The sequence below is a fragment of the Bactrocera latifrons genome, unplaced genomic scaffold (assembly GCF_001853355.1).
Source record: "Bactrocera latifrons isolate USDA-ARS-PBARC rearing strain unplaced genomic scaffold, ASM185335v1 scaffold_142, whole genome shotgun sequence".
Lineage (NCBI taxonomy): Eukaryota > Metazoa > Arthropoda > Insecta > Diptera > Tephritidae > Bactrocera > Bactrocera latifrons.
In genome coordinates this window covers 739,300-766,551 of record NW_017534875.1, presented here as the reverse complement: position 1 = coordinate 766,551, position 27,252 = coordinate 739,300, and the positions used below count along the sequence as shown (strand labels likewise).

General features: G+C 36.1%; 2 protein-coding genes across 5 annotated transcripts in view; both read left to right on the top strand.

Moving 5' to 3' along the window:
- LOC108965591 (cGMP-dependent protein kinase, isozyme 2 forms cD4/T1/T3A/T3B) overlaps positions 1-27,252 on the top strand; it is a 127,255-nt gene that overhangs the window by 3,467 nt on the left and 96,536 nt on the right. For 3 of the 4 annotated variants that reach the window (XM_018928114.1, XM_018928115.1, XM_018928113.1), the window contains exon 2: positions 1,628-2,257. The gene's annotated coding sequence lies outside the window, so the exon portion shown is untranslated. Of the gene's footprint in view, positions 1-1,627; positions 2,258-26,427; positions 27,138-27,252 lie in introns of those variants that run through there. The other variant, XM_018928116.1, reaches the window with a different exon arrangement.
- LOC108965592 (vitelline membrane protein Vm26Aa-like) lies at positions 3,716-4,286 on the top strand. Its single transcript, XM_018928118.1, has one exon. It carries the CDS (start codon positions 3,770-3,772, stop codon positions 4,136-4,138), a length of 369 nt encoding a protein of 122 aa, XP_018783663.1. The 5' UTR covers positions 3,716-3,769; the 3' UTR covers positions 4,139-4,286.

The window sequence follows — 27,252 nt, the reverse complement described above, 5'->3', positions numbered from 1 at the left end:
GTCTGTCTGTTCATAAACGACTTTAAAAACTGCCATTGTCTTTTGCGGCGTCTCATTGTAAATAAATTCAGTGACCGCAAAGCTATTGCGCACACGCTTGAGAATTCGTTTTGTGAATAAGYATATTTATTTTTAGTGTGTGTGTGCGTACTAACGTCTGCGGCTGTGAATTAGATTATCAAATCAAAATACAAAGCTTAAGCTCCAGCAACATACACATCCACATAAATGCATATGTACATAGATAACTAGGCAAACATACATACATACATACATACATACATACATATGTTTGCTGAGCAAACAACATCGGCTCCATCTTCAACTACAGCAACTATCGCAACAACATTGACAAGAAAAATAAATTTTAAGCTAGACTTACATAAATAAAAATCCATGCAATAAAAAGCTAAAAATAGCCAAATAGCAAACAAGCCAAACGCTGGCGGGCGACAACGTAAATGAAATGTATTTTTGTGCTATCACACACTCCACGTCCCTGGTAGTAGTGACGGCAACGTAAGCGCCGCAGCCGATCTTGTTATTCATTGAGTGGCGTGAGCGCGAACGCCGTGGAACAACGGAAAGCGGTGACAAAGCAAAATATAAATAAATGCAAATAAAGTAATAAAAAGAAAAGAAAATAAAATAAAATAATAAAAAAACAAGAATATAAAATAATAAAACGAAAATAGAAGAAAATAATAAAATACAAGAAAATGAGATAAAGTAATAAATGCGAAAGAATAAATGAAGTGTAAAGCAAGTCATCAAAAAGTCGGCGYAGCTTAATGAGGCGCGGCTGTTATTTCCAAGCGCAAGCAAATCAACGTCCAAATATGCCCATATACACATACATACATACACACGTGCACTCATATACACTCAAACATGCACATATGCGTGTGTGTGAAGGCGCAGACTACGTAAAAAACGGCCGCGCTGAAAGACAAGTGCATAAAGCAACAACCACTTGAGTGCATAAAAAATATTTTTATTTACAAAAATGCAACAACAAAAACGATGAGCAAATTAATAATAACTCGAAAAWATAAATAACAAAATAATAAAATATAAAACAATTCTGCTGCATTCTTCTAATTTTGCATTTCCTGTTGTTGCAGCACCGGCTGCACCGACTTGTGGCTTTTGTTTTTCTAGCCGAGCAGCACATAGCGGATTGGTAACTGTTTTGCCGCAAAAGCGCACCCTCCTCACAAACACACACATATTTGTATACATATGTATGTTCATTTACTGAAAGTGTTGCGGCTGCTGCGGTGCATTCACCCACGCTGTGGCAGCGTCAGCGCCCTAACCACCCGATCGCCCAACTGCCTAAACGACCAGCCGACGTTGACAGCTCACTCGCCGGTCGTTGTTCGTCTCCACTCAATTGTGCATGTCAAGTGCAACAATGTAATCGTCCGTATGTGTGTGTGCACTTCGTTTGTTGTTGCTTGCAGCTACAATAAGCACTCGGCAGCGTTCACCGGCTGACACAATCACATGTTTTCTCGCCGCTTCTTGCACAGCAGCATTCTTTTGACTTAGTTTYACGTTTTCTTTTTTGCTTCTGTTTTTGTTGTTGTTATTTTTAATTTACCGACTTTTTATCTTTTSGCAGAACGTCCACATCATGCTTGATAAAAACTGAAAAAAGTTGCTTTTTTTTCTTGCTTTGTGTTCGATGAAGTGACCTCCCGCACATGTGTGACACCACGCCGCTGCAGTTGTGTCCGTCTCGCGCGCTAAAATCTATGCACGCTTTCACTTTCGGCAGCGCGCTGTCGCAACTGTGAGAAATTACCATAAAAAGAAAAGCGAAAAGAGCTAGTGAACAACTTTGGCTTTTTTATTTTTGAAAATACTAAATCTACATATAGAGAAGTGTATGAAAAACAACAAAAAATCAATTGAATATAAATCCAAAACGAAGTGTACATACATTCAAAYGCATCTATTTTCGTGTGTTGTTGCAAGTTGTAGTGATTTTGCAGCGATCTCGWGCTAAATAAAAAGTGATTCATTCCGGCAACTTGCGGTTCCACCTTACTCACTTAACAATAATCGCTTTGTGTCTACGAAAGGTGCTTCGAAAAAAATCGTGATTTAGTGTGTGCGCTCTTTAAATTACTCGCAACGCATTCACTTTCAACTCATCGGTGACTGTTTGTATACTCTCCACTCACCACTCAACACCTCTGGCTTTTCATTCTCCTGCTGTGACCTGTGGAATTTCAATTGTGTGCAAAATGTGAGTAGTAGTCTCTAATGTTTGACGTAATTTATATAAATATATCATAAGTATTTTCGTGCGTATTGCTATTATTATAACGGTATGTTTATTTGTAAGAGTGAAAAATTTTGTTGCAAAARTTCGGAGGTTAGAGTAGTTTATTCTTGAACAAATTAGATGAAATTAGTTATTGCTAGGTGCTAACTATATGAATGTAAATAATCAAGTATTCGTCATCAATAWGTTTCGAAAAAATGACAGTTCAAACCCGCTCTCTTACACAAATATGTAGAAGGTGATCCTTCTCGGGATTCCCTAATTTTATAAAGAAAAAACTCAGAAACTTCAAATTTAAGGGAAATTGTTTATTATCATTCGAAGAAATATTCCTTGGCATATATTTTTTGAAGATTATCTTTTTTAAATGTTGTCGCGGCCATGTCTCAGATGGTCCATCCGTTGAGTCCAATTTTCGATGACTCATTCGAGCATTTCGACTGGTAATTAGCAAATGACGTGGGTGATGTTTTSCTCCAACGCCTGAATCGAAGCGGAATTGTTCGTATAGACTTTAGRCTTTACGCATCTCCACAGGAAAAWGTCTAACGGTRGTGGYGGCCAAMCRACCSWCTCAAAACGTGWAATTATCTGCTCACCAAARTGTTCTCTCAGAAAAACCAATAAYTGATGCCAYCACACCAAACCGTTGTTTTTTCTGTATGAAATGGTAGCTCTTGATAATCGCTCTTCGCTTATGTCGCTCCTCGTTCCAAATGCGGCAAATTCGCTTTCTTATTGAGCCAAAAATGCATCATCGTTGAATAAAATATGGACCGACCGTCAGCTGAGGGAACAAACTCTTAAAGTTCACGCTCGCTAAATTAGATCTAATAACTATTTTGGATCCTCAAGTTTTGCCAGAGGCATGAATCAAAACGTACTCCAGTCCTCTTGTGCAATAAAAATATTTCTCATATCGCTAACGCTTTACCGCCATTGTTCTACAATRTTCTCATAAAAAAACGCAAATTCATTTATTCATTCATGTGAAAGGTATAAAAAAATGGCTTATTTCGCCAGCCAAAAATAATTATGCCAAAATAAATGTCAAGGCATTGACACCATAATAATGTTACCTAGAATAAAAGWAAAAGACTCTTCCGAATGTGAATGCACTCAGTGCATAAAAAATTGCGGAATCAGTTTTTTATGTGAACCGGATGAACCTTCGCTACGAACTCATATTCGCGTCGTAGTTAACAGCGAGGCAAAATGTATTGAAAGCAACAATTTTTATTACAAAAAATTATGCAAACTTCTTGGATTTTCGCTAATACTAGCAAAAATAAGTAGAACTGACCCGTAAACAAATTGAACGAGTTCCAGAACGCCGAAAGCAGAGCCAATATAGCCAATTGCATTTCTTGGGTATATAAGATCCATTGCTTGCTAACTGCAATCATCAGTTCACTTCGGTAGCTTCACAGTTCAAGTTATTACAAGAACCCAAAACAACTCAAATCATTCACAATGAAATCCTTCGTTTGCATTGCTCTCTTCGCCGCTATCTTCAGCGTTGCATTGGCTGCTACTGCTGTATCCGGTGTTCAGGAGGCCGAAGCCGAACAACAAGGTGTACAAGGTGCCTACGAATTGAGCCGTTTCCGTAAAGCGGCTTATGGTGGTGGCGCCGCCGCTAGCATTCCAGCWCCTCCTTGCCCAAAGAACTACCTTTTCAGCTGTCAACCTAACTTGGCGCCAGTCGCTTGTTCCGCCCCAGCTGCTGCTCCATCCTACGGCTCAGCCGGTGCSTACTCAGCGCCCATCCCAACCTATGTGGCTCCTATTCCATCTGGCTACGCTGGTGTGGGYTACAACCCACAATTCTATCAATATTGAGGAAACGATGTGAATCTTGAATTAGCCATGGACTTGCGATAACTTGCGAATTGGAGGGAGTACAAGTGGAATTAGTCATTTAGTTGTATTTATAAATCATTTTAGGCGAACAAATAATAAAAAAAAATTATGATTTTTTAACGAGAAATTTCAGTTTTATCATTGCTCAGCATGGCTAAAGGTTTTAGTGTTCTGGTGTTAAGTTGGTGTTCTATTTGGCGTCTTAGCACAAGATAAGTTTCATTTTTCATCTTTAGGAGAGAATGTGTTGAATTGCTTTGGATTAAAACAGTCCTTATTGCTCTTAAAAAAAGATTAGATCCCTGGTACATCTAGAGTTTAATTCGTTATGTATGTCATGGCATCCAGATTTTGGATTCTAATAAGTAGACTAACCATTCCGCAAGTTTTGGATTTGATCCTTCGAGTGACAACTGCCTTGAGAACCTTTGTAGTTTCTAAATGTTAAAAATATCGATCGAGCAGCGTTAATATTGGTTGTGCTATAGACTATGTAAAAGGTGATCCATTTTGAGAGTGGTTACATTTCTTTAAAGAAAAATACAGCAACTTCGAATTTAATGAGGAWTGTTCATTCGAAAAAACATTCTTTGGCATTTTATTTTGAAATTATCTCTCTCAAATGATGGCGGCGGCTATGTCTCAGATGGTKCATCCCTTGAGCACAATATTCGTTGACTTGTTAGAGCATTTCGAATGACACGAGAAGATCTGAATCGAGCGGTGTGATATCACACGATCCTGGTGGCCAAACATCCGGCCCAAATAGCTCTAGCACCAAAAACCAGGAATAATTCTGACTGATGTGAGGAAATCTATATRGACTAGTAGATAAGAATTGAAATAAATTTGGAAACAATTTCGAATAAAAACAAAATTTTTCGAATCTAACCTAAAAATGTCACTTTTMCCGATTTCGTCTAAATCAGTCCATATAAATGACAATGACCTCATGACAATCACTATCAACCTAAAAATTTACTATACATATATATTTTTTTTTTGGCTCCACCTACAGCATAACCGTTACCCTATATCAATAAAATATATATGTATGCATAACATTTATAACAACAACAATTCAACCTTTATATAATAAGCGTGTTTATTTTAAATTTATAACTTCTGCTGACAGCAATAAAATTGAAATGACTTAAGTAAGTACTAATTAAAAATGAAAATTGCTAACGATTGGTATATAGCGGTACTCGCTGTACACGTATAATTGTAAATGTTTCATTTGTCATGAAAAATATATGTATATACCACAACAAAAGGTGACAGCTAAGTAGCGTTAAGAATTATGAAAAAAGTAAATAATTGCTTACTTGACAATTTAATACGGTGCTAGATCACAACGTTTCAAAATCAGTGAACTGAAAAAASAAGTGTGAAAGCACGAGGGAAATGAGTAAAATATTTATAAAAAAAAAAAACTGAAAAAAAATGTAGCAATAAATATTATTTGGCACAACATGTGAACGGATATCTCGAGGGAAGTCTGAAGTTTATTTTTAAATATGTCTTTKTATGTTTGGTTTCATTAAGGCAATTGTTGAGTTTTATCATTATTTATTTTTGGAACTTTTATTGGCAAAACCATGTTCATAAATAGTGAAAATTATTGTTATTTTAGATCCATTTGATTGGCTAAAATTGCAAATTAAATTAAATTATAATGTCAACTTAATGACAAAGATGATTACAAAAATCTCAATTATTGTTAGTTTTTGACAGCTTTAATTTGATTATTTGACATAAAAACGCCATAGTTTGACATATGGAAGACGCGGCTGATATCTCGGCATAGCGAAGAAATCACACTTAGAATCTTATGTTCACTCCTTTGTGAAGCCAAACGAAAAACTCCAGTAAGTAGTTCGATATTAGTTTACAAATCTCAAGATGTTTTATTTTCCTTTTCATCTGGATGCCTAAGTGTATGAGATCCGAGGTGTTTTTTTCCCTATTCTGAAGCTTTGAAATATTTATACATCACCTTTTTCCAAATAGCTGCTGTAGCTGGCATCCGGTAAGATGAACCTTGCTGGGAGCGATGGGCTCCGATTTACTACCGGCCATAGGGACCTAGCAAACTCATCAGCCTTACAGTTTTCTGTGTCCCCAAACCTGTCTAATCGAAAAGTAACTTAGTGCTGGAGATAACTTGTCTAGGCATCCTTTCACTGGGTCCTGTAGTCGGGACTAGACTAAAATTGGAGTTGTTGGAAAGTTCCCGACAATGTACTCCTCACCAACCCTCACCGCAAGCTTTGATTCATCAGTAAAAAAGCTTATCGCCTTCCTAATCCAGCGAGTCTTCCCTCCCTTGCCACCCTCGAAGGTATGTGAGTAGAAAAACGACAGCCAGAGTTAAGTTCGTCGAATTGGTAATCCAAGTATTTTGAAATTAAATAAAAGTGTGCGAGAATTTCAGAGAGCCCAGACTCGAAGTCATCTAAGTAACCAAAGTCTCTTAGGTTGAGGGCATTTTTGGAGACGTAAAGTGCACCACAAATACTGATGAAAACATCCCGTAGGCCGTATTTTCATAGAGCCCAAGAATTACCATTGGTGAGTGTCTACACTTCTTGTCAATGCCTTCCTGAAGCTGATGACTGCCTTGGTTTTTTCCTCTATGTTGAGTTTCCATGAGCGTTTCCTCTCTACGAAGAGCTATATTTTCTTAACACTGTCAGCAGCCCAAATAGGCGTTCCTTCCATTAGTAGTAGAGGGGTTTCGGGATTTTGTACTTCCTAAAAGTAGAAAGAAAAGACTAAAAACATAATCGAAGAAGCGATCCAAGTGAAATTATAAGCGTATTCAGAGCAATATTCTAAAATTATATATATTCTAAAATATATGTGTTATTAGTAATTAGAAACGCTCATCTCCGGATATACATATCAAGCTTTTAAGTCATTAATGAGTCTTCTCAGCAGAGAATTAGGGTGGAGCAAAGAACAAAATGGCTATGGCTATCAATTCAGAATCAGTTTAACTTTTAAGCTGGTCGATTCTGCTAACTGCTTATGAGTCAACGAGGTTGCACCTTTTTGGGAATAAATTGGTGTCGTAACTAGGTTTAGTCTGATGGCTGTGGCCAATGGAAGTATAAATTACGAAAATTGTCCTCTTTCTCCAACTAAGCTATAAATTATATTTAGATTGTAGAATAATTGTCGACAATTTCTTCAATTCCAACACAATATCTCTATAGAAACCACAAAAAAGCATTTATATAATGCATAACTTGGTATCTACAAGCGATACAAACTCATCAAGTGTGCAGTGACCCGCATTAAGTGAAAYTCTAATTGAATTCCTGCTAGTTTGTGTCATTAAACTGCTGAAAGCTAAATTTAAACACGCTTCACATTCTTCTCATTCATTTTAATGCAATCTAAACCATACTTCCTCTAGTCTATATAGTCTATAGTGTAGACTCTATAAAATTGTATATGTATACCCGCTTGTGTAGGTATTTATCTCGTGCTCTTTGTATGCTTTGCTAGCTTCTACCGACTCCTCATCTGCCAACTCCRTTCAATTAGCATATTTGTAGGGTATTGCGCCGATCGTCGTCGCCAAGCGAYGAGTGCTGGCGCGCATTCCAYATACATGGGTTTCCATTTATTTTAATAATCAACCACTTGCTGCTAGGCTATTTTTGGAACTTGAACTGCTTGCATTTACTTCATACCGACGCTCACCTAGCTCCGCGCTGGAGCAGCAATGAAGTTCGTTTACGATAAAGTGTGCTATTTTAGCTGTCGTGCGATCGTATCGTTCAACATACGAGCGTGTGTCTACATATTGTTTGCTCTTGTATTTCTACCTAACTATACATCGTACGTATAGTATATTTATGAATGTAGGTAGGTGGGTATAATAGGTAGATATGTATATCAAAGTTATTTTTTCCTCTATGTTACCTTATATACCTGCAGTTATATTTATCTTCAAAGAGATTGCAAGTATATAATGTATTATTATTGTTGTTGTCTACATGTCACATTGCATTCTAGCAGTAGAATCAAGTTGTACAGACGCGAAACGAATCTGGAAAGTACTGTGGGTTGAGATTTGTTGAAGTCATATGGGCTGACACCGTCGAAACAGCACGTTTATTGGGCTTGACGTTGAATGACCTCACTCGCAACTTATCTGAACCTTACCACCCTACCGGGGACTAGACAACCGTCACAGCAACAACAACAAGGTCGCTTACTCTGTAAACTATTTTTTAACAGGAAATAATTCGTAACCTAACTTTTTTCTTGAAATTTTGGTGAGACCCACAGGWCACAAGTTATTTTCCATTATAACATCTTATAAAAAGAAAACTATAAATTTGAAAAGAAACTTAAAGCGCTACTTAGAATATACCACCYGTTTTTGGCTAACGTCGACACACTGTTCCTTACGGAATGAAATAMATTTTTTTACAGCGAATTCTCTCTGTGAATAATCAATGCGAAACGAGAATGGAATGTAAAAAATGGCGAAAAACTGAAACTCTTGTCTTTTCAAGTCGTAGAATAGCGTAGAAAGAAGTTTGCTCTCAAGCGTATTCTCAAAAGACGCAGAGAACTTTGCACAGTCGAAGAGCAACATGGTAAACGAGTTGTTGTAACAAGTGAGACGTACCGCAGCTTTTGAGGAGAATAGCAGGGCGGTTCACAAACAACTTTCGAACCAGCGTTGCCAGACCGCTTTAGGAACTAAACGTGTGCCTCCAGACCATGAGTGAAAGATTGTTTTAGTAACTTATTTTAAGCCAAGAAACTAGAGACCATAATTGCACTGTTTCAGAAGACAAGACAGCATAAACTAAATGGAGTGAAGTAGGGGGATCTTCTGTTAAATACAGTAGAACWTGTTCAGATCAGTAGCGATGGCTCAATGAGTACTAGAAATTTGCTTGGCTTTATAAACAGTATTGAGGAATGTTCAATTGCCCASTGATTCCCACAAAAAGTTCATTTTCTCGTGGCCTATAAAATCGGATGGACTATAATTGATTGAAAAAATTTCTTTAGATTCTTAATTCTTGGTACATATACCGTAGAAGTAAATTATGTTCAGAAGACAGGCCAGCATGAACTAAGAAGTGGAAGTAGGGAGATCGTCTGCTAAAAAGAGAATATCTTATTGAAATCAGAATCGGTAGTTCAATTAGTACTAGAGATTGCCTTGGCTTTGAAGACAGTATTAAGTAACTCAAATATCCACTGACTTTCACGCAAAGTTCCTTTATCCGCAGCCTCCCTACTCAGTATAAGACGGACTAAACTTGATAGAGAACATTTCTTTGGGTTCCTAAATCTTTGTTCATATACTGTACAATGCTGCTATTTCTTCGTTGCACAATTGTTTGTTTGTATTGTACATCACAATGTTTTCTTTTCCTTTGCATCTTCTGTGCGATTTAGTGCCCTGTGTTTTGCGCTCTTCGCTTACTCAAGCCGGCAACGGGCAAGTTCGCAAATATTTTCGCGTGCACACAMATACAAAAGTACATATGTACAGAAATGTGCACATCATCCTTGCAGTGTGGGTATTTTTAGCATCAATGAGTTGACTAAAAAATTTAGACCTTTTTTACAAACAAACAAACAGACGCACAACCACAGACAGATGCATACGTGCTCTTAGTCAAACATTTTATTGCAGTTGCTGGTTGAAGAGTTGCAATTTTTGTGAAATTGCYTTCGCATGACAGACAATTAAGGATTCATTAGTGGTTCGGTGGGCAGCAGGAGGGGTGGCAATGCATTGCATGCGTGTGTTTGTGTGCGTGTATATTAAGCGCTCATGTCGTCATTGTCCTATTTGTTTGCTCATATCATTTTGATAATCGTGTTAATAAATTGGCGATATGCCATCGCGTACATTGCGTATTCACCTAACCGTGGTGCTAACGAGGTAATTTACGCGCTCAAGTTGTTGCTTGTCAGAGTGACATGATTCACGCGACCCTCTCCAACATTGCGCTTCACATTAATAAAAACTGACAGTCACAATTGATGGCGAAGAATAGAAATAGGCGTGTCATTGGTTGAAAAAATCATATTTTGGTGCCCTTTCACAGAGAATGACCGATGGTTCCATCACTGTCTTGCGAGGCTTCGTCTTTGAAAAGGTTTACAGTTCGAAGTCGTCATTGAAATGTGATTGCAAATGATCATGCCAGCTTTGCATCACCAATTTATTCATCTTTCTGTGGTTTGGTCCCTGAAATTACAACTTTTAAGATACCTTTTTCAATCTAGAAACTTATTGGGCAATCTATGTTATTTGGCCGATTGACTTCCGAATAAAAAAAAATGTTATATTCTCGAAGTTTGTASCTCTTCTTATTCAATTCGTTGTCGTTGGCAAATGTGATGGTCTGATCCCGATGGAAAATTATATTCACTCRAAAACAATGCTCCTCTTTAGTTCGTTTTCTAATGATTCTTCTTCTTTGTTGGCGTCGACACCGCTTACGCGATACTTGCCGAGTTTTCGCTGAACTAWATCAATGCCAGCAACGCGCAAAGGGCCAAAAAATTCCGCAGAACACTTCTCTTGAAAATTCGTAATGTCAACTCATCAGATGTTGTCATCGTCCTTGCCTTTGTAGCATATAGCACGACCAGAATAAGGAGGGACTTATGGAGTGTGGTCTTTGTTTGTCGAGAGAGGACTTTATTTCTCAATTGCCAGTCAGTCCGAAGTAAAGACATTTTCAGCCCKATAATTGAACAGATATTTACGGCAATGGTAGACTCTTAACAGTAGCTTTTCGGATTCGAAACTTGCGAGTAATAAAGGRTCAGTCGCGATTTCGATATTTTCTAAGCAAGAATTCTCGAAAGGGTCATTCATGGGACAAATATGGTCGGTAGTTTATTTCCAAATCTTGTCCCAAACATCATAATTTGTCATAGTAGTATGAAAGCATTTCACGTTTGTGAAGCTTTATATTCGCTTGAAAAAATGCCAAGAGTACTTTTAGTTTACGAAGACCTTGTCTTCGACGCTAATTTACATCAATAAGCAAAACATGATATCAATCTACGTTASACTAGTAATGATAGACTGCAGACCAACTTCCTGCCCTTCCTTCTCAATTAGTTTATTTGATTTCAACCAGTTGGTTGTTCGATTCGCCACTCTCGAAGGTAGTGAAGGTATCGAATTGCAGACAAAAATTCCAATCTGGCTCACTAGATCCTTATTATATATGTATGAATTCTTATGTGCTCTGAACTACATCTTTACTCAGAAGACTTTACTTTTATTTGCATTGTGCTAACAATTTTTGTGGTGTGAATTGCTCGCACTTTTTCTAATAATGGCTAATATCTCCTGACATGTGCTAATGGCCATTATAAATATTTACTAAATATTCTTAGTGAAATTCTCAAAATTGTCAAGTGTAAATAACATACTCAAATTTACATGAGCATTAGTTTGAAAATTGATGTGAATTTCGTTAATACAAATAATGTGAACTATTTTTACTTAAAGCGCACAAAGCTCTTAGTCTCTTCTTACGAATTTTCAAAAATATTATTGTAAATATTATATATCCACATACATACATCTATATGCATATATATGGGATCTAATATACTTTGGGGTAGTCTTATGCGGCGCCTTCAGTCATGTCACTGGCATTTGAAAGAAGCAATTTAATACTCAACGCATCAACACTTTTAGTGATCACACTGTGCAACAAATGTGAAGCGGCCGCATTTTTTAATTTTAATTTTCTCAGGAACTTAAGAAACTCTACAGTAGTTTTGGAAGTGCCCTTGTTTTCATTACTGCAGAAAAGTGCTGTGAAACGTTCGGACATCTTCCATGCTAAGTTCTTCAATTTAAAGGCTAGACGACAGTCTTTCCTCATTTTAGTGAGTTAGGAAAGATTTTTACTCCTGGAGTCCTTAAGGTTCTTTTAAGGTATACTTGGAGGGTAATGCCGACTGTGATATAATATAACGGATTATGATTTGATTCTTCTGTTTGGATCTTCATCTTCATTGGCAACCGCCAAAAAGTTGTTTAACAGGTTGCAAAGTGATCACACGCCGGTCTTTAGTGGAACCACGCGCAGATTTCCGTATATACATAGCTACCAATAAAGACAGCTTGACAAAATTTCGTTCTTGCATTGGTACCCTTGGATTGAAGTTGCGCCAAATAGTTACGATAGTACTTTCGACATCGTTTCGTGGTTGTCAGAACTTCACTTCAGAACTCAATCGAAACAGTGGATTTTATATTGTGCAACTGCCGCAAAGAAGACGAAGATTGTTCTGGTATTTGTTGGGAGTCAGGAGGAGTTATAGACAGAGTCTCGGAGACCTTCTTCGTAAACCTCAAGAAAAGTTGGTTTGCAGTTGTGGTAATGAAGTTGTAGTGTCGATGGGTGAAATTTRTCGAGTCAGAAAGAGATTATGTGGWGWGKTWARSMAMCMWTTTYYYMMSKKRRRWTYYKKTKKTWWTKKTKKTYKWAMYRWTWWYMMARMSCYWWTTKGGGRAAAGYCATAAGTTAGCTGTCATCGAAGCCACWAGTCTSAACAAGTAGGAGTTTAACCTGCTACAATACGCAGCAAAGTAGCGCTAGGATCACTCTTGTWGCACGCAGTAACGCGAGATTTTGTCTTGTACATCTTTCACAAGGGAATTACGTTCAGTGCCTGTCGRAAGTTRATCRCGTCCGAAACTTGGTSGGTATATAGTTCTATTTCGCCCGCGTGTCGAAGGAATGTTCTCCTGATGTTCTAAGGTGGCAGCTMCGCTTCAAGGAGATAACTACAGGAATCGTTTCGATGAAAACCTTCTAGCAGAAACTCCTTGGAGAGAGAGAAGTATGTTGTGCTACTTTATTGGAGGCAATCGGGCTTTACTATGGACATGCTTGATGGGGGGACATCAGAAGACATCTGGTTAGGGCCCAGAGTGCGGTGTTATGCTTATCAATCTGCGTAATGTTGCATCCAGGCGACCATATCGGGGCTGCCAACAACGTCTCTTTGCTTTTGCGCCAAGTGCTGCCTGTGAGCGACTTGAGGATCTTGTTCCGACTCTGTACTTTTGTAATAATCCCGGTTGTGTAGGGAGAGGTGAAGAGGTGCAGAAGACTATAGAATGTGATATCTAAAATTTCAGGATTACTTATCGTTGGATTTTTAACGTGCTCGTCGGAAATGTGGCGGCCCAGTCTATACTGCTTCGTTCAGTTGGTAAACCACCTTGACTTTGGATTTGAGAGGACAGATTTTTTCCTTATCATTGTAGACGTTCCCTGTGCGAACATAGTCTAAGCAAAATTATTGCTATTTTCGATTTAGCTCTACATATTATACATATTTGCCTCACACCTGAGAATAAGTAAATCTTAACGCCAACGCGATCGCTTCTACGCTGTCGCACAGTGTCACTTATCGCTACCGCATTGGCATTTACAACGCAATTTGTCCAATTACACACAAACACACGCACACGCCCTGACAAATGGTCACAAAACCATCGATCGCGTACGTGATTTTCTAGCTGTAATGCCCGTATCTATGTGTATGTATATACATATGTGTGTGTGTACATATKTAAATATAGTTTGTAAATAGARTTTCTGATTAAAATACTATAATGCCGCCATAAAAGCGGCAATTTACAGCAATTGCGTTTGCAGCGCTCACCATAAATACAGTGCAAATAAAATTATATGAAAACAGTTGATATGAGAATTTATATAAAATATCATATACAGTTGTAAATATTTACAGCTAGCACATCTTATCGCCGAACAAAGTAAATCTTTATTGAATATGTGTACATACATATGTTTGTATGTCTGTGCATTACAATGTTTACGTTTGCATCAATGCATGCGCCTTACGTGATTACGTAAGCGACCCATAAATTGGCGAATGTTTGCTTAAGCCAAATTGCCGGCAGCAACACCAACAACCAACGGACTAATAACAGTGCGGCACTTTATGGTATTTGCACTGACGCCACCGTGGCATTTGGGAAGATCTGACACATTGCAAATGCATCTACATACATACATGTATATACGATTGCTAATATCGTATGATCTTATGGCTCCACACGTACAACGTACACGTATGCATTTCTRGAAAATCATTCAAATATTGCTTCAAACATTTTAAGCTCTTTATTACTGGCCTTAACGCCTATGTTTCAATAGATATGTACAATGTATGTGTGTGTGCTCAAGTCAATAATTGCATTTCTTTTATTAGCAGCAACAGCTGTAAACTTAACCTTGTAATAAAAGTTTGCGAAAWAAGCTGACGTCAGCTGTTGTCAGATGATCGCATGCTTTGCATTTTTTTTTTTTTAATTTTTTTATTGCATTTATTGTCATTAAAATCGATTTTAGTATGCGTTCTTTACAYACTAATTCCAACTTGAAACAAGGAAGTTTGTAAAAATATTTGTCATTTCGATATTTTGTCATTGCATTAGAGACATTGACCGGATGTGGGTGAGATCACATATTGCCGTTACTACATATGTATGTTAAAAGAAGAGAGTTATCAATTAGTGAACGATCGAGTAGCAAGCGAACGCTCTGCTTTAATTAAAACCCTATATTTCAAATCCGATAACTTCTACTAAAGAGTAATGCATTTCAAGGTTCCTTACTTATTTAGAGAAAAGCACAAAAACTTCAAATTTAATGGGGAATGTTTATTATCATTTTTTAAAGGTAATCTCTTTCAAATGTGGGCGGTGGCCACGTCTCAGAAGTTCCAACCGTTCAGTCCAATTTTTGTTGAATCGTTCGAGCATTTCGACTGGTGACTGGCGTATGAYACGCGTGATGGTTCGCTCCAAGGCCTGAATCGAAGCGGGATTGTCCGCATAGACTTTAGACTTTACATATCCACAAAGGAAAAAGTCGAAGGGTGTGGTATCATACGATGTTTGTGACCAATCAACGGGCCCAAAACGTGAAACTATCTGCTCACCGAACTGTTCTCTCAATAAATCCATTGATTGATGCGATGTGAGTGACATTAAGGCAATTTGTTGAAACAAACGAGCTTCAATTTCAGGCATCAAAAAGTCAAATATCATGGTGGAATCATCGGTCCATATTTTTTCAAAAYTTATGTCGCCATTGACGGTTACGTTTCACAAACCATACCAAATCGTTATTTTTTATGAAATGGCAGCTCTTGAATTTTTCAGGTATCTAATCGTCCCAAATGCGGCAATTTTGCCGTTTTACATACCCATCGAGCCAGAAATGGTTCATCTTTGAACAACATTTGGCTCGAAAACGCAAAGCGCTGTCGCTTAGGGAGGTCGAGCGGCTTCAGTTCTTGCACCAGCTGTATTTTGTATGCTTTCATACGTCAGTCCGAGTAGCTGTGAACGCCGCCGAATCTACCCTTCACGGTCATCGTGTACACTCTCAGCTGCTATATCATCTTCACTGCGTGTTGGACGTGGTCTATTCGGTTGAATATTGTCCAATAATGGATTCTTGGTCTCAAGATATTAGTTGCATATAGAACGCTCTGTAGGACGCTAAAAAGGCTATTGAAAGAAGAACCTCTAAGGGGATTCCCTCTGTTCAGAGCTATTTGTTCAATCTGCGTATTTAGCTCTCTTTTGATGGTAATACAGTATTGTCTCCGCCTCAGATTTATCTAGAGAGACTTGGCGAACTTTGTCTGCTTTTTCGTTGATGAAAATGTTCCTATGGCCGGGAGCCCACATAAAACCATTCGCTTTCCTACTGGTTCGATGTTGTTGTGATTTCGCAGAGATTCGCAGATGAAAATTCGATAAMTTAGTTTTTATATAGAGTGTTATGACATAAGTATCTGTGATCAGTTGATATAGTTCTAAGAGATTGGCAATTTTGTGGAATATGTATGTTTGTGGAAATATTTGGTAACCCTTCAAAGACTCGCAATACAGATGTTGTTCGGGTTTCGTAAACTTCTTCAACTACATTGTGATACATGATTCCTCGCATTTGAAAGAAATTTCAGACAGCTTGCAGTCTTAGAAGTATATCAGAAAGAATAAACACAAACTGTTTTATATATACCTTCATAAGTTCGTTTTTAGCTCACCATAGCCTGAAGTCTAGTAACACTATAAAATTTTGATGATAAAATTCCTGAGAATATTTGGCATCAGTTACCTTTAAATATCTATGTAAGTCAGATTATTATAAATTTTGTAATAAATTTTTGCGACAAATCTTATTTTCCTGCAAATTTTACGAATTGCATGTTTTCGTGACACATTAATTGAAACACTTACAAATCAAATAAAAAGACAGATTCGCGGAAATAATTTAGTGACACACATCATGCAATTTGCTGAAGGTGATTTCATGTAAGCCACTAATTACTTAAATATACGAGCTCAATAATAAAAAGTTCTTTGAATATTTTGCCATTGTTACGCGATAATTTTAAGTGTTGCGTGAGTTTCATAGGAAATCACTGGCATGATTTTRATAATTTGTCTGATCATCGCCGCCAGTTTAATTCTACGAAATGTGGGCTTTCAGTGAAAGAAGAGTTTCGCGGTCAGCAAATGTTTATCGATCACATAATCTAATTTCTATTATGACTGACAGCTTAATGATGCGCTTTTTATGAATTTCTTCGGTGTCTTAGTTGCTTTAGTATTAATGAATCATTAGAATGGATGCTCTTAAAAATTGGTAGCGCATTATTCTCAAAGCCACATTTACACGATCTCTGCAACGTTCACTTCAAAGTTAGGTGCTGGATATATTATATTTTATATACTACTGTGGACCAAAAGTAGTAAGACTTCAACGTACAGAATATTGGAAAAGGTCTTCGGTGTCGCAAGCAAGTGTTTTTGATTGGTGTAAGTTATTCAAAGAGGGTCGAGAATGCRTTGACGACGAACCACGTTCGTCAACACAAATAAGGGAATTGGTGTTCGCGAATAGACAATCAGAGATCCTACTGTCATGGGTAGAATATCGAAAGAATYATTGAAAGCCATTATGGAAGATCATTGGTGCCTAAAAAAAATGATGGGTTCCAAAATCACTCAATTTTTTCGACGAAACAGTGTCGCGTTAACGCCTGTGAAACAATGCTTTTCCATTACCAAGGTGTCGTGAATCATAATATTACTGGCGATGAGTCTTGGATCTATGCTTACGACCCGGAAATATACGATCAATCGACCGAATRTCGTGGTAAAGGTGGAGCCGAAGCCAAAAAAACCACACAGTTTTCGAATTTCTTTCGACCGTCCTAACTGTCAACAAGGAATACCATTTGACTTTTATGCCTACTTTTGACTACTCAAAAAGAGGTCGGAATTATGGGCCGCCAACACTTGGTTTTTGCACCAAGATACTGAAATKATTCTTCGWGAGTTTTTCGCCAATTTTCAAGCAATATAATTTTTTAAAATTTTGTTTCAATATACTCTTCGGAACTTTGTCAAGATTTAGCAACCCTGGTCTACACCTATAAGAAAGAAGAATTTAATCAAAAATATTTATTCACAAATTCGTACTTATGTATATAGTATCTCTGAATATATCTACTTAAGTAAATATATACTGTATGTATTAATAGCCAAATCTCGATACAAAATATGCTCTCCAGACGCCTATATACACATATTTGTTGATATATACATAAATGTGAAGCGTAAAGTACCCTCATCATAAAAATATATGTCTGTATGTATGTATATATCWACAAAACTTAGCATTATGACGCACAGTCAGACAGTCAGTGACCTGATTGAAGGCATACTTAAATTTAACTCCAATGCAACCTTGGGCGAGCATTCCTCAGCGACCATAAGTCAACTACTAATGACTGAGATAAATTTGCATTGTTTTTCTAGCGGTTAGCTTGTAAACAGAACACTACAAAAACACACCCATGTACACACATACACAYACATAAAATATTTGCCTACATATATACATCAATTTGGGCACAACTATTGGTTTGTATGCTTATGCTCACATTTAATTAGTCRAATTAATTTTTGGGCATCAAAAGATTTGATATACATACTGACGTATGCTTACATACAGACATGCCAGCATATAACATTACGTGTAGCAAAAACATATTTATCGTGAATAAACAAATGTATAAGTATGTAAGTTTCATAGTCAATGTTTTACAAAATTTTCCGCTCTTCAATATTATGATTTTGTTTTTATTAAATAACAATCACAACAATGGCACCATGCCATATAACTTAATCCATATTGAGATAGATACGCCATGGCGTAGTGTGCTCACAACTTTTAGCCGGTAAGCGACAACAGTGTTTGCTATRTACATAYRTACATATATACTATAGTGTTTTGCAAAATTAATGGTACTCAATTTAAGCAAATTATAATTTATTGGGAAAGATAAAGCTTAGATATTTTTATATTATGTTACATAAATACATCGAAAATTATATATTTTTCAGCAGGTTATGTTGGGTTAAGTCGTTGGTTTGAACCGAAAATCGTTGGATCTCACTTGGACATATTTGTGTTCATCCTTTGTGTTAGTCAAAAACTCCTTTAAGGGCCTTTGRGCTCACCATAACTTTATTAAGACGGGTAATATCAATCCCAGCCACTTCGCTAGGTCATCCAAAGSTGTGTCTATCGAGGTATTTCAATCTTAGTGTAACAAAAGTAAGGAGAAAGTGACAAGATGTGTGATAATATTTTAACTCTCATTTATAAAGAAATTTATTTTCTTTTTAAAGCTTAAAGTTGCCAAATTTTGTATGTAGGGATCTGCATGGAGCAGTGTTTCTGGCAGTACTATTGTAGATATCGATTTAAAGGGTTATAACTACATAGCTTTAAGGTTTTAAAAAAATATGCTTTTCTTAAATTCTACAACACCTCTAGAAAATTGTCTTACATTTTCAAGTTGATCCGAGAAATAGTTTYGGARATACAGCCTGGAGAACTTGTGKGCTCGATGCTAGCTAGGCTAAGTGCACCGTCTTTAAACGMGTTTTTCTCGAAACTATGTTTTTGAAGTCTGTTGACAAGACTTCTTCTTCGTATTTCTTTCTACCAATCTTCATGAAATTTTGCACAGGTCTTTGAGATACAATTCTTAGGACTTTGACAAAGAATTTTTCACTTCAATTTTAAATCCTATTTATATATTTTTTTTATTCTAAGTTAAAATTTTACCCAAAACATGTATTTTTATTTTCACTTTGGATGATCCTGTAAGGAGTTATCCTGTCGTCGTTTTTCGAGGGCTCCCGCAAATGGTGTCGCTTTGGACGGGTTTAAAATATTTTTTTTCCAATTTCTTTACTATTAGTGTTTGCTTGTAACAATAATTTTTTTTAATTAAATATTTCATTTCTTATATGAGAAAAAAATTTTTTTTTGAAATAAGGCTATTTTTACCCGAGGCATGGCATGGCAACCCATGTAATCTCTTAAATAGTGTTTGTTTGGTATAACCTGTCGGAATAAGAAAAAAAAACGATTTCTTAAAAAAACATCCTTTAACACCTCAGAAAAATTCAAAATTCCGATAGATGGCGCTGAAATCGGGTTACGGAATCCAAATATATCCTTGTAAGCTAAATTGTACAAATGTGTATTTTGTACATTGTTTTACTTTTAATACACATTTCTTCTCTAAGGGTTTTCTTCATGCTCGATACCTTGGGTTTAGCTTCAAATAAATATATTCCGCAAGAAATGGTTTTCAAGTTTTTCAAGATAGAAAAAGTTTTCAAACAAGTCTTGAAAATGTTCATACATATTCGGGTAAACCAAATAAAAAACTAAAATTGAATTTATGGGTAAAAGTTGAATAATTTGAAGAGGAAAATATTTCTTCAAGGAATACTATTTACTTTAATTTTAGCAGGTGCACATTTTTATGCACATTAGGGTGAATAAAAAAAAATCGAATTGATGGGTTAAAACGAAATTATAAGCCGGTAAAAATATATACTTTAATTTTAGAAGTTATCGCTTAGCATTCAAAATTTCCCAAAAAATAAGTTAAAAAAATAAGTTTTACAAAAAATATAATAACTTTTGAACCATTTAAGCTAAATTTTTTAAACACAAATTCTTGTAGAGAAAAATCCTAAAATAACTACAAAAATCTTCATAAGATTTAAATAAATATTTATAGCAAAAAACAAAAAATACTGTTGTACAATTACTTTTACGATCGGCTGTTTTCGCTGTAGTCTACTCATAAATMCATACATACATATGTACCTGCTGCKATAGACTTGWWTTGTGTATGTATTTGCATGTTTATTGCCTCACGAAKGATTAGTAAAAGCCATGAAAATATTACTCAATAACAGCAGAGCGCGTTATCAGACACCAACGCRACAACAACAATAACAAAAATWATATTATTTTCGAAATTATTATAATTTTTTATTTTCATCATTGCATTAATGAAGTGCATATTTGTTGTTGCTGCGATGCGACTGCATAACAGATTGTCACATAAAACAAATCAATAAAACAACAGACACGGAAAATTTTCATTTAATTTGCATGCAACAATGAAAAAATGCCGCTACGATAAGGAAAAAAGTGAGAAATATGCGAGAAGGAGGAAGAGAAGCGAGAGCGGAAAGTGTGGCTGTGAGCGGCGCGGCAAGATTTTATARAAATGCAAATGAGAATTGCACGAGGCCTCAACGGGCGATTGCATTCGGGTGGRGCGGCAGGCGCTGACAGCAGCCAAGCGGTTGAATTAATARCAAAGCAATGCGATCGGCGATCAAAAAAGCCGGTCGGCGGCGGTAGTCGCTCCGCCAGCAGCCAGTATGGTTAGTGGCCACACACATGTCAAGTGTTGTGATATGCCTGACAGTTGAGTGGCTGTGTGAGTGACGAACTGTTGGTTGCCATGTGTTTGTGACCGCGCGGAAGCTGTCACCTCGCTAGTGACAGCATTTGCAAAATCCAATAGCATTTCTATGCGCACACACACTTGTCATACATGCACACATTCCAATTTAATAACATTTCAAATGCACAATTGAAAAAATTATTGAGTGATTTGGCCACATATTACACGGCTGCTTGACTGCCTGATTGACGCTCTGTCCGAATGACCGAATAGTTGGTGTTTTGAATGCTGCTCGCAATTACTCGGTGATCTTGGCCATTAATTGGCAAGCAAGCGTGCGACTAAAATGCTTGGCACAGCACTCTAACATGGGTGCTTATGTATTTATGTGCAGTGGTGTGCATTTAAATAGTAGTACTCGAGGTAAATATATTCATTTGAGTGCATAAAAGTAGTAGTATATCTAGTAGATATGCAAATATATTTTAAAGAAAATTTGGATATTAAAGGAAATATATACAGTTGTGTGCATAAAAATAACAGCACTCAAGAAAAATAAATATTTTTTGAAAAAAAAGTGTCGCTGTAGAGTCTGTTATGTGGAGAGTTGTGGGTTCGAGTATCCACAATCGAGTATCGCGACTTGTCTTCAAAAATTCGATACTTTTCTTAACGATTACTTTTGGCCTTAAGAACCTATTAGTCGAAATTTACCATACTTTCCTTATTTGCCAAACAAAAATTTGTCGTCAGATGTTTTCTGAATAATTGCAATAATCGATTGAACCAAATTTGTCTTCTGATGCTTGTTTTATTGTTAAGATTTCGATTATTAATCGATTGTTTCAATTCAAAATTTCGATTAATAATCTGTCGATTCTTGCGATAAATAATTATCAGATATTTCATTTTTTATTAGTTTTTCGATTAATAATTTCAATTAGTAATCGATTTTTTCCGTTAATAATTCGATTAATAATCTTTCGATTATTCCGACAAATATTTTATCGATTAATAGTTTGATTAATGAACTATAATTACAATGTATAATATTTCGATTAATAATCGATTAATAATCGATTATTTCGAGATTTGTTTTGATTATTAATCGATTTATAATTTACGTTTGTTTTGTAAAACTAACAAAGAACGATTACGTTTCGTATTTGGATACTGTACATTGGAGTAAAAGTATTTAAACAAAACTCTGTAAAGACAAATTACTTAAGACTAGCTTTACAGAGCATTTTTAGAGACTTGAAATCATAAAACAGCGTTTGAAGAAATGCAATAACGGGTTTTGTTAAGATTGGGGCAATATCGCATGCCTGCTGAAACATTTTTCAACTATTTTTATTGCCATCAGTATCTGAAGAATTCCTTTCAACAGCCACTCAACAAAAAATATTTATTAGCCGGCATTGATAAAATAAAAGATATTAATTTATTCATAACACGTTTTCGTAATATTTATACAAACCTAATTAACACACTAACTAATCTTAATCGGAAAAACAACTTTGCCATTTTAATGCACACAAGTGTACATCTGTGCAAAGTACACATACATACCCCCTCACGTACATTTCCAACTTSATTCCGTATTGTCTACACGTTATCGGGCGCCAGAATCCAACAACTACAATGAGGCCTCTTTCTTTTTAGCGTCTGTCTCTCCTGTCTTCTCTTCGAATGTTTGATATTGTTTTTGTTTTCATTAAAATATTTACCAAAAAACAGCTGTATGTAAATGTTATTTCTATTTTTGGAGCTTATCACCTCAAATGTGCTAGCGACTGCCGATAAAGCAGGAAGATGATAAGAGAAAACATGTTTTGAGTAAAAAGTGAATGCTTGGCACAACAACCTGAAATGGCGAAATTAAAAGTGTAAACAGTTGTACGCTGAGCGCTCGGCAAAATTCAAAGGCAAACAAACTAAATTATTGCACTTTGCTCATATAAAATTAATCAAATTACTAGTTGAATGTAAAGTGCAAAATSTTTTAGGTGTTATGTGCACAAAAATGACTTGCGGAATTTGGCAGATCTATGGGAGCTCACTTTTAAGCAAATTACTAGTTTATCAGGTGTTAAAGTTTTGTTGAGAAAACAATTTTATATTTTTGATCTAGCGAAACACTCTGTAGATTTCTTTGACATACTATGAACAGATGTTATGATGAATAGTAGCTAAGTTCATTATTAATAAACCTCCCTCCTTGTGACACCGTCACCAAGTCAGCACGCGTTTTACCCTGCCCACTCTAACGCGGAAAATCATCTTCTAAAACCTACTCTCTGAATAAAATTTTTTGTAAATAGATATTTGAGCATAGGCTTGACACGACAAGCCAATGCTTTATACCCGAAAATATTGTTTAAAGTTCGCAGAAAGCTCATTATCATTAGCTTAAACCGTAACAAGCCCAACCGTAACTTTTGTTAGTTAAGGTCCAAGTTCGGGTCCATATATTAATTAAACCAGCACTGAACACATCTTTATATTTTTGTACAACTTCATCAGTGCACTATAAAAGCGATTTTGTGTTTCTATCAGGACAGATTGCATGCTCATCTTTCGCTTGGTAATACCCAACACTGATTATATTTAATCTACGGATGACTTTTACTGTTTCCTGCCTTGATTTCTGTGAGAAAATTTTTAGCACTTTGCTGCTATTCTTTCATGGTTGACAGGCATATTCAACCTGCTATGGATGAAGGTCTCTTTCTTAATAATAAAATTTTATGATTGATTCTCTTAGGTAGTTTTAAAGTATGACACCATAGCATACCTTCAGGCGGTAGATCGTCGTTTTGACGGCAAGTTCAAAATTTAAGTAGTTTTCCAAGCATATTCAGTAGTTTTCGCTTAATTCAATGCCCTTTCTAGGACGGTTTCAAAGGGAGCCGAAATTCTTCTGACAAGCCATAGAATTATAAGTAATAATCCTCCACAGATGTTATGCCAACGATTTTTCCAGTCCTCAAAACACTTTTCATAAGCACTAATTTGAATGGTCTTCAGCTCCTTCAGCGAATTTTGTTTTACCTCTTCGATTGACTGAAAATGTGTTCCATTCCTATGATTCTTGACTTGTTTGCATGTCAAACTCATAAACCCATGTCTCATTAGCAGTTATATTGTGTTCTAAGACTGTAGGATCAGAATTCGAAAACGATTCAGATTTTTCGGGACGAGTCGAACAGAAACGGGTTTCATACCCAAAATGTCCACTAAAATCGCTCTAACGGACTTGCTAGAGATATCGMGTTCTCTTGCCAGACGATTTTTAAGCACCATATCCTTTACATTTTTAGCATTTTCATCAGTGGTACGGGGGTAGTCCAGAACCAAGCATKTCTTCAGCGATCTCTCGACCAACTTTRAAAGCTATATATCACTCGCAGGCTTGCCTTTTTGTTAAAACTGAACCAATGTAAGCCTTTTCCACAATTTGCAATGATTTCGCACACGAAATTTTGTTGGAAATACAAAATTTGAGGCAAATTTTTTTTTTTTTTTTGAATGTTCTTTTTCTGTAATATTTTAATACTAATGTTATTTTAATTGTAATAATATTTTTGTTATACTTTTTTTCTACATTTTATTTACTGAAACATTCAAGTAAATTTTATAAAAGTATGCTGTTTTTACATATATACAAAATCAAATTTCCAAATTGCTGCAGAGTGCGATCAAAAAGCTTAGGTACATATAGTATGTACAAATAGCTGAAKAAAGAGAGCGCTTTACTTGTTCATATGTATAAAAACATTAAAGCTTTGAGATCAATGAAAAGTGCTAAAGCTCTTGTTGGGGCAGCTTTCGCTGAATAAGCTTTTCGCTGAGCTTTTCATATTTGTTAGCTTTCAGTTCGTTGTTACGTTTGCTTGCTTGCATTTAACGCTTTTTTGTATAGTAAAGCATAGCTTTACAAATATTGTATGGATGTGTAYAAGAAAAAATGCATTCCGCGAATGYTCATGAAATAMTAACAATTTTTGTTTTAAAATGCAACAGCAGTATGAGAGTTGCCAGATGCGGACTTTTCGCAGCCAGAATTTTATGTTTTTTTGTGACATCGGCAGAAGGTTGCTTGCCGAAATAACCGATCGAGTAATAGATTTTAGTTTTATTAAAAAAAAAAATAAATAAGAATTACAAAAAAATTTTGGTAGTCGAAGATGTATTTTTGTATTTCGAATCCAACTTGAATTTTTTTTTTATATTTATAATAATAAATAAATAAACAACTATGTAYCATTGTRAGAAACAATATTTCTTCATAATTTGACAGTATGAATTCTGCAGAGCTTATTGAGGAGCACTCCTCATTCAGMMAAATTAGATCCGATGTACTGAAGATCTCTAAATTTTRTAGACAAAAAAATATTATATTAAATTTGTCTAGGTTTTCTGATATTGTCAGTTCTTAAACGAAGAAGATTTCTAATGTCAACACTTCATTGAACACATCTGTGGAGCGAAACGAAGATGGAAAAGACAAGCCATCCTAGTTTCATTTTACCATATGTTACCTCTTTACCATATATTTTACCACTTTGGTTTATTTTTAGCCAAGTAATTTSTATTTAATCTATTAATACGCTAGCCAAGAAGTTTGAGTTTTCAAATGTAGCTGTAAATCACATTTTAGTATAACATATTCTCCTTTCTASTTTAAATATTTCCAATACTCAATAATTAACGAAATCTTATCTAGAAGATACTTGCAAAAACGCTGAATAAACAAGAACCTCTCCTTCAGATAAGAAGCGTCAAAAAACAAATACAATGTTTTCTGACGATAGTACCGTTATCACCGAGTGTCTMAGGTAATTACCAATGTCTTGCTTGTAAAACATGAACTAATCTGCAAGTACTTTGATTAAAAATCGATAATTGAGAAGCATAATCAGAGAGGGAGAAAAAATTCCATTTGACAATAAAACACATAATGCAACCCTGTTCCCACTTGCTTGCATATTAATATTTCAAATAATAACTAGCAAAGCAAATGATACGGAAGGAAACAGAAAGCAGTGAGTGAGCTAGCGAGAAAGTGCGGCACCAGCTGAAAGCAGTGCTCGAGCTGAAGCKGGACTCTTTTGGGAAGAGCCGCTGCTTATTGAACATAAATAGTTGAGCGAAGAGCGCGCCTTGCAAAATTGAGCAAGCCCAGTGTAGTAATTGAAGCGGCTAATGGCTGGCATGAATACGCGAATTCGCTCCCTGCTTTCGTTAACTTTCACAGCGCCACGAACAAATAGCTGTGCATKTGTATGTGTGCAGTTGTGAGGCGTGCTGGCAATGTTCTTGCGCCTAGCTATGGGCTCTCTGTCCCCATCTCCAGCGCTGGCGCGAACAGTTCGCTTCCAGCACTCTTCAAGCGCGTATCGGTTTTTAAATATTTCAAACGAGCCATATTTATTTACATATATTGATTTTCATAACGCGCCGTCGCAACGTATACGGTCACGAGCGCCAAACAAAAGTACTTATTAAATATTTATTTAAGTTGTTGAAGAAACAACAATCATTTTACTTAATTATTTGCTTACGTACTTATGTAGTTAGTTGTGACTTACATACATCTAATGTACATAATGAGCAAGAATGCTTCTTGTGCTTTACTTATTTGCTTACAAGTGATTTGCTGATTTTGAAAAATAAGAAGAAGCAGAATATTTTCAAAAACCCAAAGTGTCTGTCAAGTTTTTTGCAAAAAGTAAAGTTTCACATTTTTAATGGAAACTCGTTTAAACTTCAGTTGAAGCCGCATTGCCAATAGTTTTGCTTAACAAAGTTTACTTTAGGAAGTGCTAAACGCTCGTGGTAACACGCCTAAACCGTTAATTGTTGGCAACAGAACAAGTGTAAATGCAAATAAATAGAAAAATCTAAACGCAAAAAGAAATAGAAAAAACTTAAAATTCTTTACAAACCTACTAAATAGTTGAAGTGTTTCCTAGTTTGCCCATGCAARGCGCGTAAACGCAGCAGTAGCGGGCACAGAGCGCTTAAATACAACAAAAACAACAGATAAAAACGTAAACAAACCAACTAAATAAGCGGGCGTGACAAAAAGGGGCTCCACAACGCAAAGGTATTCACGTTTTGCTGCTAAAAATGCTAAAAATTAAAGAAACAAATATTTAGAAACATATTTATAGTTTTACATTTTAAATTAACAAACAAAGGATACAAAAATTATATTAAGA